The sequence below is a fragment of the Myxine glutinosa genome, chromosome 13 (genome assembly GCF_964187855.1).
Source record: "Myxine glutinosa chromosome 13, kmMyxGlut1.1, whole genome shotgun sequence".
In the NCBI taxonomy this organism is placed as follows: Eukaryota; Metazoa; Chordata; class Myxini; order Myxiniformes; family Myxinidae; genus Myxine; species Myxine glutinosa.
Window position 1 is genome coordinate 61,507,771 of NC_136273.1, and position 15,289 is coordinate 61,523,059.

General features: G+C 40.4%; 1 protein-coding gene across 17 annotated transcripts in view; it reads right to left on the reverse strand.

Moving 5' to 3' along the window:
* LOC137438987 (muscleblind-like protein 3) overlaps positions 1 to 15,289 on the reverse strand; it is a 139,323-nt gene that overhangs the window by 14,305 nt on the left and 109,729 nt on the right. For 4 of the 17 annotated variants that reach the window (XM_078767586.1, XM_078767587.1, XM_078767589.1 and 1 more), the window contains exon 8: positions 13,342 to 14,120. The exons of 7 other annotated variants lie outside the window; for them this stretch is intronic. In XM_078767586.1, coding sequence (XP_078623712.1) covers positions 14,019 to 14,120 — 102 coding nt within the window. In that variant the 3' untranslated portion in view covers positions 13,342 to 14,018. Of the gene's footprint in view, positions 1 to 13,336; positions 14,121 to 15,289 lie in introns of those variants that run through there. 6 more of the 17 variants (XM_078767575.1, XM_068134527.2, XM_078767590.1 and 3 more) reach the window with 5 other exon arrangements.

Below are 15,289 nucleotides of genomic sequence, written 5' to 3' on the forward strand. Positions count from 1 at the left end.
GTGTCTGTGTGTGCGGCTGAATTAATGCACACATGTGCGGTGTGTTCTCCAAATATGAAATCTAACACACAAACATACACACACCTCATTAAACCGAATACTTGATCAGGCAAACAGCAAATAATAATGACATTATTTAATTATTATTTCCTATTGGAGAGTTTGAGGTTTTCCAAATATTTTTTGAGGTTTTCCAAATCGGATTTTTCGTGTTAAGTTATATTTGTGGTTACTCAGCTTATGTATTTGAAGGCATGCTTTATTACTGCCACATGGAAAGCCAGCAATGACCACTGGCACGAGATTGTAACAGCTAGCAGAATGGAGCAGTATGATGGATGGCAAGTCGCAGTGGCAATGTCACGGAGTGATGGCTGTAAGGTTTTGCAGGCAACAGTGGGAGTATGTTGCGGCATGTTTATGGAAGCCTACAGTGGCGAGATGTGCATTTTTTGTCGGTGGAATGTCTGTATTTATGTAGAAATAAGAGCCGAGATCATGTGACAAATGCAGCGCCCAAGGCACTGAGGTGGAGCTGGAGCAATGTGGTTGAGCTGATGATGGGAAGGTTTCGCAAGCAGGTGTAACATGCACCTGTGTCACATACCTTTGGTCATAAAAGCACCCAAAGAGAATGCTGTTAGACATAAACAATGAAGTATTTGCACGCAATTGAATGCAAAAGGTGTCAGAATAAAGAGCATTTAGCAGCAGATTCGACAAGATCGAAAACGAATATGTGGGGCTAGACAGCATAGGCTCCAATTACAGCAAATAGTAATATTTATTTTCCCAACCTAGTAACGGTTAAGGTGGCTGACCTGAGATCTTCGGGTCGTGAGATTGAGCCCCTGTTGTGCCGTTAAAATAACACCACGTGGGTTGATTCAGCCTGTCATCCTGCCAAGGTCGGTAAAATGAGTATGAGCATATTGGGAAGAATGGTCCATTCGAGTATCCTGTGTCGGAGTGGCGACCGGCTAGGATTGTGCCCCTCAGCCAAGGAAAAACTGCCTCGGCAGTCTTATCCGGCTGAAGACGCAAAAGGAGTAGCTCTTCTACCTCTTCAATTACAAAGGGCATGGGCATTCCAAAGTATGTATTCACTTTACTTTGTGTGAAAATAAAATAAATTTATGGATTTACAGCCAAACGTTGTGAGTTTGGCAGTATCCAAGGAGTCCAGCATGCTTCAGGATTGGTCTCCCATATCTATTACCCCTGATGTTATCTCAGCCTGGGAATTCTTCCAGAGAAACCTTCTCTCTCATGTACAGATTCATCCCGTCTCATCTTCAATGATCCTACCCTTCTTCCCACCCATGGTACACTGAATCCTGTGGAGAGACGGTTGCTCTGAAACAACTTGCCTTCTCTTCCTGGAGGGCAAATATGACCGAAGGCAATCTCAGCGCTTTCCAAAAATTCCGCAATAAGCGTGTTCCTACTCTCAGGAGAGCAGAAAACAACATCTGTCCAACCTCAAGAATGAACTTTCAAACTTGTCTCCCTCTTCTAAAACCTGGTGTCACCTTGTCAGTCTGTCTCTGGAGTATGATCACCTTCCATCCCTTCCCGCTCTTCAAATGGCACCACAGCCAACTCCGCTCATGAGAAGGCTGAATAATATATGTGTGTGTGGTTTGAGTTTTTCAAAATAATGGAAATAACTTTTGAGGTTATTTTTTCGGATTTATTGTGTTAAGTTATGTTTGTGGTTATTCAGATAATGTATTTGATGGAATACTTTGCATAAGCATACAATTGTGTGTTTGTTTCCAAATCTTGTTTCCCCAACCCATCACTCTCGGTACCCGCCATCATTCCCTGTCGTACCCAACTGCTGCTGGACTCTGTGTCTTTTGCACCTGAGAAGGTGGAGAAGGTTCTTTCAACCCAAGAATGTCTTCTAGCTTTTGACTCTGACTCCGCTACTGGACTGGATGGCGAAGCTCACATGTCCTAAAAACCTGCCCTGCTTGTCTTGCACATCCTCTCTCTGCCCTTTTCACCCTGTCATTTACCCTATGTCATCTTCCATCTGCTTCGTAGTCTGCCAACATCATTGCACGACACAAAAAGGTGCAAAAACAGATCACCCCAACTAAAGACCAATGAGGTTACTTCCAATCATCAGCTAGGTCATGGAACCCATCATCACAGGTGATATGAAATCCTTCCTTTTCTCCAACAAACTCATCTCAGATAACCAATTTGGTTTCAGACCAGGTCACTCCTCCTTGGACATACTGCTTTTACTCACCCAACAATGGATGGAGGATCTCGATGTCAAACATCAGTTCAGGGCAGTCCCTCTCAACATACACTACATGACCAAAAGTATGTGGACACCCAAACATCACACATCTCATTCCAAAATCATGGGCATTAATATGTTGTTGGTCCCCCCCCCCCCCCCCCCCCATTGCTGCTATAACAGCCTCCACTCTTCTGGGAAGGCTTTCCAGTCGATGTTGGAACATTGCTGTGGGTATTTGCTTCCATTCAGCCGCAAGAGCATTCGTGAGATCGGGCACTAATGTTGGGCGATTAGGCCTGGCTCGCAGTCGGCGTTCCAATTCATCCAAAAGGTGTTCAATCCAGTCCAGTCCAGTCAATTTCTTCCACACCGATCTCGACAAACCATTTCTGTATGGACCTCGCTTTGTGCACGGGGGGAATTGTCATGCTGAAACAGGAAAGGGCCTTCCCCAAACTGTTGCCACAAAGTTGGAAACACACAATCGTCTGGAATGTCATTGAATGCTGTAGCGTTAAGATTTCCCTTCACTGGACCTAAGGGGCCTAGCCCAAACCATGAAAAACAGCCCCAAACCATTATTCCTCCTCCACCAAACTTTACAGTTGGTTCTATGCATTCGGGCAGGTAGTGTTCTCCTGGCATCCGCCAATCCCAGATTAGTCCGTCGGACTGCCAGATGGTGAAGCGTGATTCATCACTCCAGAGAACGGGTTTCCACTGCTCCAGATTCCAATGGCCACGAGCTTCGCAGCACTCCAGCCGATGCTTGGCATTGCTCATGGTGATCATGGTGGCTGCTCGGCCATGGAAGCCCATTTCATGAAGCTCCCGACGAACAGTTGTTGTGCTGACTTTGCTTCCAGAGGCAGTTTGGAACGCGGTAGTGAGTGTTGCAACGGAGGATAGACAATTTTTACACGCTACGTGCTTCAGCACTCGGCGGTCCTGTTCTGTGAGCTTGTGTGGCCTACCACTTTGCTGCTGAGCGGTTGTTGCTCCTAGACGTTTCCACTTCAAAATAACAGCCTTACAGTTGACTGGAGCAGCTCTAGCATGGCAGAAATTTGACGAAATGACTTGTTGGAAAGGTGGTATCCTATGACGGTGCCACATTGAATGTCACTGAGCTCTTCAGTACGGCCCATTCTACTGCCAATGTTTGTCTATAGAGATTGCATGGCTGTGTGCTTGATTATATATACCTGTCAGCAATAGATATAGCTGAAATAGTCGAATCCACTAATTTGAAGGGGTGTCCGCATACTTTTGGTCATGTAGTGTATTTCATGCTTTTGATACAATCTGGCCTTGCTCTCCAAACTCTCTGTCTATGGCATCCAAGGCCAACTCCACACATAGCTTACTGACTTCCTCTACTCTCGTAGCCAACGTGTCACACTCAACAGATTCCTTTCATCTCCTCCCCCTGTCAAGGCTGGAGTACCCCAAGTCAGTGTTGTAGGCCCAGTCCTATTCCTGATCTTAATCAATGAGCTCTCTGAGTCTTTGGAAAATCCCCTTCATTACTTGGCGATTTGTTTGCCAAGTATGTTGGTCTGTTGTGTTTTGTCTGTTCGTTACTTGGAATTTGTTTTGTCACTTGGCATTTTTGGAGGTTTTGGGGGATTTTTTTTTTGGAGTTTTTGGAGGATGGCGGTTATTGGAAATGCCAAGAATGCGATTAGTGTTCTACAGGGCACAAGTATGCAATTAAATTGAAATAAAATGAAGGTTTTAAAGATTAATGAAAAAAAACTTTCTTTGGATGTTTACCTCTGTTGCTGCACCGTCTTTTACACCACCTTTTCCAATGCGTTTAATTCGTCGTTCGTGCTTGTTTGTGTCCTTTATGACATCCCTAAATACAGTAACATTCCTGGTTGGAATGATTTAAAATTCCCAGACAGGCAGACAGATTTTTCAAAATTACTTTGCTCCTCTGTGCGTATGTGCACTCAGGACGAGATTATGTACAATTTGTCAAATTCAGAGCCAAAGTACTGCTAAACTGCAGGTTCATGTTCCTTTTCATGTTCCGACTCGTGTTCTACAGTGTTCAAAATATCATAATCTTCTAGCTTTTGATTCAATTGAAATTAAGTAGTTCCTCTATTATGGACTGATGTCTTTAGACAAACAGAGTGAACCAATTGTTAAGCCCTAGTTTGTGCTTCGCGTGTGGGGTAATAAACAGGTAAGTCGAGAGATAAATCAAATGTGCTGCATTTTGTTGTGAACATGATGTAAGATGTGCAATGTGTCTCGGGCTGACGATGTGACCTCCACCCATGGCCTTGCTATAAATGGGCATGCTGTTCTCATATACCTAGTAATACAGCATCATTGGTTCCACAGGCAAGGTGTTACATGTTAAACTATGTTTTCTTTTTGGAGGAGACACTTAAGTCAGCTGTCCCTTCAGCCAGCTCTCACCTGAGGACAATAAACATTATTTGTCCAGTCTATATTGAAATATCCCAAAGTGATAACATATTTGATGCCAGTTGGCCTTTAGGCCTGTCCCATGGTTTGCCAAAAGCAACACGTGCCTTCCAGGCGAATTGCTCTGTCAAAGCAGTGTTCTGAAATGGTGCGCCCCCATGTGAGCAACTCCAGGACTGCACCCGCTTTCATTTCCCACGAACAATCAAATGTGAAAATGGATCCATATTTTACTGACTTAGTCATGCAATAATAAAAACCCAAAATACCCAAACTTACAATAAGTCATTGGCTTGATGTGAAATGACCTGCATTAACTCACTCTCTGATCATTATATACTTCAGAAAGCCAATGAATGAAGTATGCATTGATGTGACATTAACCCAAAGAAATAAGTATGTATTGATGTGACATTAAGCCAAATAATGAAGTATGTATTGATGAGGCAGTAAGCCATTGAATGAAGTATGTATTGATGAGGCGGTAAGCCATTGAATGAAGTATTTATTGATGAGGCGGTAAGCCATTGAATGAAGTATGTATTGTTGAGACAGCAAACCAATGAATGAAGTATGTATTGATGAGACAGCAAACCAATGAATGAAGTATATATTGATGAGATGGTAGGCCATTGAATTAAGTATGTATTGATGAGACAGTAAACCAATGAATGAAGTATGTATTGTTGAGGCAGTAAACCAATGAATGAAGTATGTATTGATGAGACAGCAAACCAATGAATGAAGTATGTATTGATGAGGCGGTGAGCCATTGAATGAAGTATGTATTGATGAGACAGTAAACCAATGAATGAAGTATGTATTGATGAGACAGTAAACTAATGAATGAAGTATTTATTGATGAGGCGGTAAGCCATTGAATGAAGTATGTATTGATGAGGCAGTAAGCCATTGAATGAAGTATTTATTGATGAGGCGGTAGGCCATTGAATGAAGTATGTATTGATGAGGCAGTAAGCCATTGGATGAAGTATTTATTGATGAGGCGGTAAGCCATTGGATGAAGTATTTATTGATGAGGCGGTAAGCCATTGAATGAAGTATGCATTGATGAGGCGGTAGGCCATTGAATGAAGTATGTATTGATGAGGCGGTAAGCCATTGAATGAAGTATGCATTGATGAGGCGGTAAGCCATTGAATGAAGTATGTATTGATGAGACAGTAAGCTAATGAATGAAGTATTTATTGATGAGACAGTAAACTAATGAATGAAGTATGTATTGATGAGACAGTAAACTAATGAATGAAGTATGTATTGATGAGGCGGTAAGCCACTGAATGAAGTATGTATTGATGAGACAGTAAACCAATGAATGAAGTATGTATTGATGAGACAGTAAACTAATGAATGAAGTATGTATTGATGAGACAGTAAACCAATGAATGAAGTATGTATTGATGAGACAGTAAACTAATGAATGAAGTATTTATTGATGAGGCGGTAAGCCATTGAATGAAGTATGTATTGATGAGGCGGTAAGCCATTGAATGAAGTATGTATTGATGAGGCGGTAAGCCCTTGAATGAAGTATGTATTGATGAGACAGTAAACCAATGAATGAAGTATGTATTGATGAGACAGTAAACTAATGAATGAAGTATTTATTGATGAGGCGGTAAGCCATTGAATTAAGTATGTATTGATGAGGCGGTAAGCCCTTGAATGAAGTATGTATTGATGAGGTGGTAAGCCATTGAATGAAGTATGCATTGATGAGGCGGTAAGCCATTGAATGAAGTATGTATTGATGAGGTGGTAAGCCATTGAATGAAGTATGCATTGATGAGGCGGTAAGCCATTGAATGAAGTATGCATTGATGAGGCGGTGAGCCATTGAATGAAGTATGTATTGTTGAGACAGTAAACCAATGAATGAAGTATGTATTGATGAGACAGTAAACTAATGAATGAAGTATGTATTGATGAGGCGATAAGCCATTGAATGAAGTATGTATTGATGAGACAGTAAACCAATGAATGAAGTATGTATTGTTGAGACAGTAAACCAATGAATGAAGTATGTATTGATGAGACAGTAAACCAATGAATGAAGTATGTATTGATGAGACAGTAAACCAATGAATGAAGTATGTATTGATGAGACAGTAAACTAATGAATGAAATATTTATCGATGAGGCGGTAAGCCATTGAATGAAGTATGTATTGATGTGGCGGTAAGCCATTGAATGAAGTATGTATTGATGAGGCAGTAAGCCATTGAATGAAGTATGTATTGATGAGGCGGTAAGCCATTGAATGAAGTATGTATTGATGAGGCGGTAAGCCATTGAATGAAATATTTATTGATGAGGCGGTAAGCCACTGAATGAAGTATGTATTGATGAGGCGGTAAGCCATTGAATGAAGTATTTATTGATGAGGCGGTAAGCCATTGAATGAAGTATTTATTGATGAGGCGATAAGCATTTGAATGAAGTATGTATTGATGAGGCGGTAAGCCATTGAATGAAGTATGTATTGATGAGGCGGTAAGCCATTGAATGAAGTATTTATTGATGAGGCGGTAAGCCATTGAATGAAGTATGTATTCATGAGACAGTAAACTAATGAATGAAGTATTTATTGATGAGGCGGTAAGCCATTGAATGAAGTATGCATTGATGAGGCGGTAAGCCATTGAATGAAGTATGCATTGATGAGGCGGTGAGCCATTGAATGAAGTATGTATTGATGAGGCGGTGAGCCATTGAATGAAGTATGTATTGATGAGACAGTAAACCAATGAATGAAGTATGTATTGATGAGACAGTAAACTAATGAATGAAGTATTTATTGATGAGGCGGTAAGCCATTGAATGAAGTATGTATTAATGAGGCGGTAAGCCATTGAATGAAGTATTTATTGATGAGGCGGTAAGCCATTGAATGAAGTATGTATTGGTGAGGCGGTAAGCCATTGAATGAAGTATGCATTGATGAGGCGGTAAGCCATTGAATGAAGTATGCATTGATGAGGCGGTAAGCCATTGAATGAAGTATGTATTGATGAGGCGGTAAGCCATTGAATGAAGTATGTATTGATGAGACAGTAAACCAATGAATGAAGTATGTATTGATGAGACAGTAAACCAATGAATGAAGTATGTATTGATGAGACAGTAAACCAATGAATGAAGTATTTATTGATGAGACAGTAAACTAATGAATGAAGTATGTTTTGATGAGGCGGTAAGCCATTGAATGAAGTATGTTTTGATGAGGCGGTAAGCCATTGAATGAAGTATTTATTGATGAGGCGGTAAGCCATTGAATGAAGTATGCATTGATGAGGCGGTAAGCCATTGAATGAAGTATGTATTGATGAGGCGGTAAGCCATTGAATGAAGTATGCATTGATGAGGCGGTAAGCCATTGAATGAAGTATGCATTGATGAGGCGGTAAGCCATTGAATGAAGTATGCATTGATGAGGCGGTAAGCCATTGAATGAAGTATGCATTGATGAGGCGGTAAGCCATTGAATGAAGTATGCATTGATGAGGCGGTAAGCCATTGAATGAAGTATGCATTGATGAGGCGGTAAGCCATTGAATGAAGTATGCATTGATGAGGCGGTGAGCCATTGAATGAAGTATGTATTGTTGAGACAGTAAACCAATGAATGAAGTATGTATTGATGAGACAGTAAACCAATGAATGAAGTATGTATTGATGAGACAGTAAACTAATGAATGAAGTATGTATTGATGAGACAGTAAACTAATGAATGAAGTATGTATTGATGAGCCGGTGAGCCATTGAATGAAGTATGTATTGTTGAGACAGTAAATCAATGAATGAAGTATGTATTGATGAGACAGTAAACCAATGAATGAAGTATGTATTGTTGAGACAGTAAACCAATGAATGAAGTATGTATTGATGAGGAGGTAAGCCATTGAATGAAGTATGTATTGATGAGGTGGTAAACCAATGAATGAAGTATGTATTGATGAGACAGTAAACCAATGAATGAAGTATGTATTGATGAGACAGTAAACCAATGAATGAAGTATGTATTGATGAGACAGTAAACTAATGAATGAAGTATTTATTGATGAGGCGGTAAGCCATTGAATGAAGTATGTATTGATGAGGCGGTAAGCCATTGAATGAAGTATTTATTGATGAGGCGGTAAGCCCTTGAATGAAGTATGTATTGATGAGGCGGTAAGCCATTGAATGAAGTATGCATTGATGAGGCGGTAAGCCATTGAATGAAGTATGCATTGATGAGGCGGTAAGCCATTGAATGAAGTATGCATTGATGAGGCGGTGAGCCATTGAATGAAGTATGTATTGTTGAGACAGTAAACCAATGAATGAAGTATGTATTGATGAGACGGTAAACCAATGAATGAAGTATGTATTGATGAGGCGGTGAGCCATTGAATGAAGTATGTATTGTTGAGACAGTAAACCAATGAATGAAGTATGTATTGATGAGACAGTAAACCAATGAATGAAGTTTGTATTGTTGAGACAGTAAACCAATGAATGAAGTATGTATTGATGAGACAGTAAGCCAATGAATGAAGTATGTATTGATGAGACAGTAAACCAATGAATGAAGTATGTATTGATGAGACAATAAACCAATGAATGAAGTATGTATTGATGAGACAGTAAACTAATGAATGAAATATTTATCGATGAGGCGGTAAGCCATTGAATGAAGTATGTATTGATGAGGCGGTAAGCCATTGAATGAAGTATTTATTGATGAGGCGGTAAGCCATTGAATGAAGTATGTATTGATGAGGCAGTAAGCCATTGAATGAAGTATGTATTGATGAGGCGGTAAGCCATTGAATGAAGTATTTATTGATGAGGCGGTAAGCCATTGAATGAAGTATGTATTGATGAGGCGGTAAGCCATTGAATGAAGTATTTATTGATGAGGCAGTAAGCCATTGAATGAAGTATGTATTGATGAGGCGGTAAGCCATTGAATGAAGTATGTATTGATGAGGCGGTAAGCCATTGAATGAAGTATTTATTGATGAGGCGGTAAGCCATTGAATGAAGTATTTATTGATGAGGCGATAAGCCATTGAATGAAGTATGTATTGATGAGGCGGTAAGCCATTGAATGAAGTATGTATTGATGAGGCGGTAAGCCATTGAATGAAGTATGTATTGATGAGGCGGTAAGCCATTGAATGAAGTATTTATTGATGAGGCGGTAAGCCATTGAATGAAGTATGTATTGTTGAGACAGCAAACCAATGAATGAAGTATGTATTGATGAGACAGCAAACCAATGAATGAAGTATATATTGATGAGGTGGTAGGCCATTGAATTAAGTATGTATTGATGAGACAGTAAACCAATGAATGAAGTATGTATTGTTGAGGCAGTAAACCAATGAATGAAGTATGTATTGATGAGACAGCAAACCAATGAATGAAGTATGTATTGATGAGGTGGTAAACCAATGAATGAAGTATGTATTGATGAGACAGTAAACCAATGAATGAAGTATGTATTGATGAGACAGTAAACCAATGAATGAAGTATGTATTGATGAGACAGTAAACCAATGAATGAAGTATATATTGATGAGACAGTAAACCAATGAATGAAGTCTATATTGATGAGACAGTAAAACATTGAATGAAGTATGTATTGATGAGACAGTAAACCAAAGAATGAAGTATATATTGATGAGACAGTAAACCAATGAATGAAGTAGATATTGATGAGACTGTAAACCAAAGAATGAAGTATATATTGATGAGACAGTAAACCAAAGAATGAAGTATATATTTATGAGACAGTAAACCAATGAATGAAGTATATATTGATGAGACAGTAAACCAATGAATGAAGTACATATTCATGAGACAGTAAACCAAAGAATGAAGTATATATTGATGAGACAGTAAACCAAATAATGAAGTATATATTGATGAGACAGTAAAACATTGAATGAAGTATGTACTGATCATGCAGTAGCCATTGAATAAAGTGCGTATTGATGAGGTCGTAAACCAATTGATAAAATCAGTAGGTAAACTATTATCAGCTTATAAAACCAATCTTACTATAATTCACCAAATGTCCGTCCGTCTGTCTGTCCGTCTGTCCGTTCGAATGTACCGCAAAAACAGCTGAACCGATCGCAACGATATTTTGGGTGGGTAATCCTGGGATCTCCAGGAGTAAAATAGGCTATTTATTTTTGTCCAATTTCAGCTTTGGTCTCCAGCATTCTCAGGTTTGGATTCCCTCATAACATTCGCGTTCACATAATGTTCATTGTGACGATGTTTTCATTGCGACGATGTTGTTTTCCCGGGTGCTGCACAAACGGCTGCACCGATCGCTGCATGGCTGCACCGATCGGACTCGGTGACCTCGGACAAAGACCTTTTATAAGGACATGGGTTGAATCCCTGCTTGAGAGAATTCCAACCCCCTCCCCGCCATCACGGCCGTCTCTCCAACTCACAATCCCACGAGATATGCGGAAAGGGTGACCCAAAACCAAATATCTTCTTTTTGATTCGTATATAAACATCATTAAAAGAAAATAATGACCTCAGCCAAAGTTCAAATGACGTGAGATTAATCTCTACATGAGAGAATTCCACATAGCTATTTGGGCGGTGATACGCTAACAGATCGCTGTCTCCATCGATCTTGCCAAGGCTGTAACAGCTATCGGCTCGAAATCCTTTTAACTGTTGATTTGGTAGTTTTTACAATGAAGGAAACACGTATCGGGAGTACATACGACATCGGGAGTACTAACTGCACGCGTCTTCAGTATCAAGCTTAAATCTCTCATGGCGGATCTGAAGAGTGGAATGCTTGGAGAAGTGGTGGGCTACTTCGACATGAAGGAGGATCAGAAACGTGGACTCCCACACTGCCACATCCTGTTGATACTTGCTCCCGCATGACGTTATTTTCCCGGGTGCCGCACAAACGGCTGCACCGATCGAGATTTTACAGATGTTTATATAAATCATTTAAAAGAAAAAAAGCCTTCAATTTCTGATATTTAGCCTTTTCATTTGGGCCTCACAATTGAAGCCCCGCCCGTAGGGCAGGTACCGTTGCTAGTAACATGAATTCTACTTTTTTGTCAATTAAACTGTTTGCTTCACTACCATGGAAATCCTGTGATGAGCATGTGTCCTGCTGTCTGTGCTCAAGTCCAGCTCAGTATAGTTTTCCATTGAATGACATTTTGAAAATGTTCCCAATTCCTCAACTTGCTTCCATTTGAGTTTAACCACTTGAACGAAAATGCTTTAACAAAGAAATCCCAACCCTGATTTTCCACATTCTCTTATAAGCATAAAGGTTCATACTAATCTTGTATAATAACTGTAAAATGAAAAGTATTCACAAAATCAGAAGAGGAATGACGATCATGAACATGTCTTTCAATCCTGGCAAATCTCACACTCTGACTATGTCTCTCCGAAAACACAGTCAGGAAAACCCTCCCATCTAATTTCTCAACAATCCTCTTAAAGACGTTCTGCTACTCAAGCTTTTGGGCCTCACTATCAGCCATGATCTTTCCTGGGAAAACCACATTTCCAATCTGGCCTCCAAAACCAGTCGCCGACTGGGCATCCTCCGTCGTGCAAAGTCCTTCCTTGGCACCTCTGAGCTCCTCAACACATACAAAGCTTTCATCCGCAGCTTGATGGAATACTGCTCTCCCCTCTGTGATGGTGCGCTCCTGCCTCATACCTAGCTCGGCTTCACGCTGTAGAAACCAAAGCTTTCAGAATCATTGGAATCTCCCACGATGAAGCCGATTCTGAGGGCCTTTCACTCTCTCACCGCAGGCAGGTTGTGGTCTTTCTGTCTTCTACCGACTCCTTTCTGGCCTAGCTCCCCCAGCTCTGTCTGTGCTCTGTCCCCCAAATATTCCTGCAGGACACACAAGAACTGCCAGCAACCCTCTTCTGGTGAAACTATCAAAATCAAGACTCTCCCCTCACCTTCACTTTCATTCCTCTTTTTTCCCGCCTCTGGAACAATCTCCCACACTCTCTTCACTCCCACTCCTCCCTCCAGGTCCTTAAAGCAGCTGTTCACCACCATCTCTTATCCCCCACCTTCCCCCACCCAAGTTCCCCCACCCAAAACCTTGATCTTTTCTACCCCCGTTAATACACCCCAAATCCACCTCTTTCAATCTCCGACTTAATTTCTGAAATTCCCCCCTGTCCCCAGCCCTCTCCCTTCCACAGATCTCCCGATATCCCTGTTCTCTACTGTTGTGCTTGTGTGCTTCCCTCTCTCTCCCCATCTTGTCTCCCCCTCCATTTATTGTTTTATGTGTCCGTTTATGTTTTTTGTGTTTTATGTGCTTGCTCTTGCACGAACCTCGTTCTTTTATACAAAAAAGGAAAATAAAATTAAAAGAAAAAAAAAGGAAACAAATGAGGGAGTGTGGACAGAGAGGAGCGAGGGTGGGGGAGTTTTGGAAAGGTGAAGGTAGGGTGGAGGTGGGGGTATGGGAGGCAGGTAAAGATAAATTGAAAGTCAAAGGGGGAGGATGAAATATTTGTCATGTCACAGGACAACAGTGTTACAAGTCCAATTGATGTTTAAAATTTCAAAATTGCACAATCGAACAACTGTCAAAGCTCATGAATTGTTTTATTTTAATTCACCGAATGTAAAATGTTGTGGATTGCAATGTATGCAGGGTGGTCAGGAAATCCATTCACAAAACGTTGGTGGCTGATCATGTCACAGAGTTAATTGATTTTCCTTCAGTTGTTTAACAGTAATTGAAACGTTTTTCACTGAACAATTTTATTATTCCTTAAAATAGCAAAACCTTATATTTTTTTCTTTCACATTGAGCACACACATTTGGGCTGCCAGGATAGCCTAGAGGTATGCATAATAATATATCAGCTCTCTTGCCTGGGTTTGAATCTTGACCCAGCTATAAACTACCATCCTAGTGTTTCACAAGCAGGCAACGCATCAATGTTTGTGCCGTCCCTCATATGGACGACGGCGGACCGTCTGCCAGTTCTGGCGCCATTTATGGATGTTAACGATCTCAAGGTGGCCTTCACGAAGAGTAGGAGAGTTATCGCCTGCACCCTGAACAAATGACTAATTCCTGCCCAAATCACGTTCAGTTAACCATCAAGTCTGGCCAACCAGTTCGTGAAAGACTTTGGGCCAAAAACGTTCTTTTGGACCCCAAAAAAAAAAAAACACAAGGTGAAAATAATTGAGGCCCTTAAAGAAGTAGTGATGGTTGACATTGAGCATAAATATTCATTAAGATGTTATAATTTAAAAGAAGGACTTGATACCTATCCTCTGGTACCACGCACTGCGGATTCCACAAAATTGGTTGCACAGAAGAAGAACCCCATGCAGGGAAAGTTGACTGCCCTGCAAACAAAATTTGATTTTAGCAGAAAATGATTGCCACAATAACTAGTTCTCTCAGGGAGAAAAACCCCATCAATTAGTTGTTAAATAGCAATTCAAACCAATATTAGTCATAATGCCTCTGCGTCACCTCCCGTGCCATTACAAACCACGGACTAGTAACGAGTAAAATATAATTCTTCGTTAATATTAACCCAGGAGCATTAGGTTAGGACCTAGAAGAAATTAGTAGAAAGCTGATTTTTGCACAGAGCTTCAGAATACCATGTGGATGGCCACAATATAAAGTCCCACGAGTCCCACCTTGTGGCATTTTCAAAATTCAAGATGGCCACCGGTTGGATGGAAAATACATAAATATGGATAACTTCTGCCTAGAACCTCATAAAAGTGTACTTTTCGTGGCTAAATATATGTTTTAGCACACTAGGATTTTAATAGAATATATTTCAGTGACCTCAGATAATGATATGTAGATATAATCCAAGATGGCTGACAAAATTACCACTGCTGTAATGCAAAAAAACATCAAAATCATGATAAGTTAATTTGCTATTATTTTATTTAATGCAAAATCTTTCACATTGTGACCACAAGGCCTGCAAGAGGTAAACAACACATGGGGATTTGAAATTTAATTACAATACGACACAAAAGCAGACCAACTCTTTGATCCCAGTCATCCCAACCTGATTCTAGTGTTTTGGACAGTACCGTGTTAACTGAATGTCACTTTTCTTATTCCTGACTTAAACACTGTTATCACCCTCTAAATCAATGTCCCGAGAGTTTTTGCAATTATGGCCATTACAAACAGTACACAAGAGGGTACACTCCAGACCAGACTTGTAGCAAGTGCATCGTTTTCCACACCCCGCCTTGCATCCACAAGATATCATTTTCAATATTTATACATAAAAAGTATACTTTTATGAGGTTATAGGCTGAAGTTATCGCAATTTATGCATTTTCCGTCTAACCGGCGGACATCTTGAATTTTGAAAATGCCACAAGGTGGGACTCCTGGGACTTTGTACTGTGGGCATCCAGATGACATTCTGGAGCTCTGTGCAAAAAATCAGCTTTCTACTAATTTCTTCTAGGCTTCCCCTTCATTTTTGGCTAATGCTCCTGGGCTATATGACATCTTGCTGAAAGGCAAGTACATG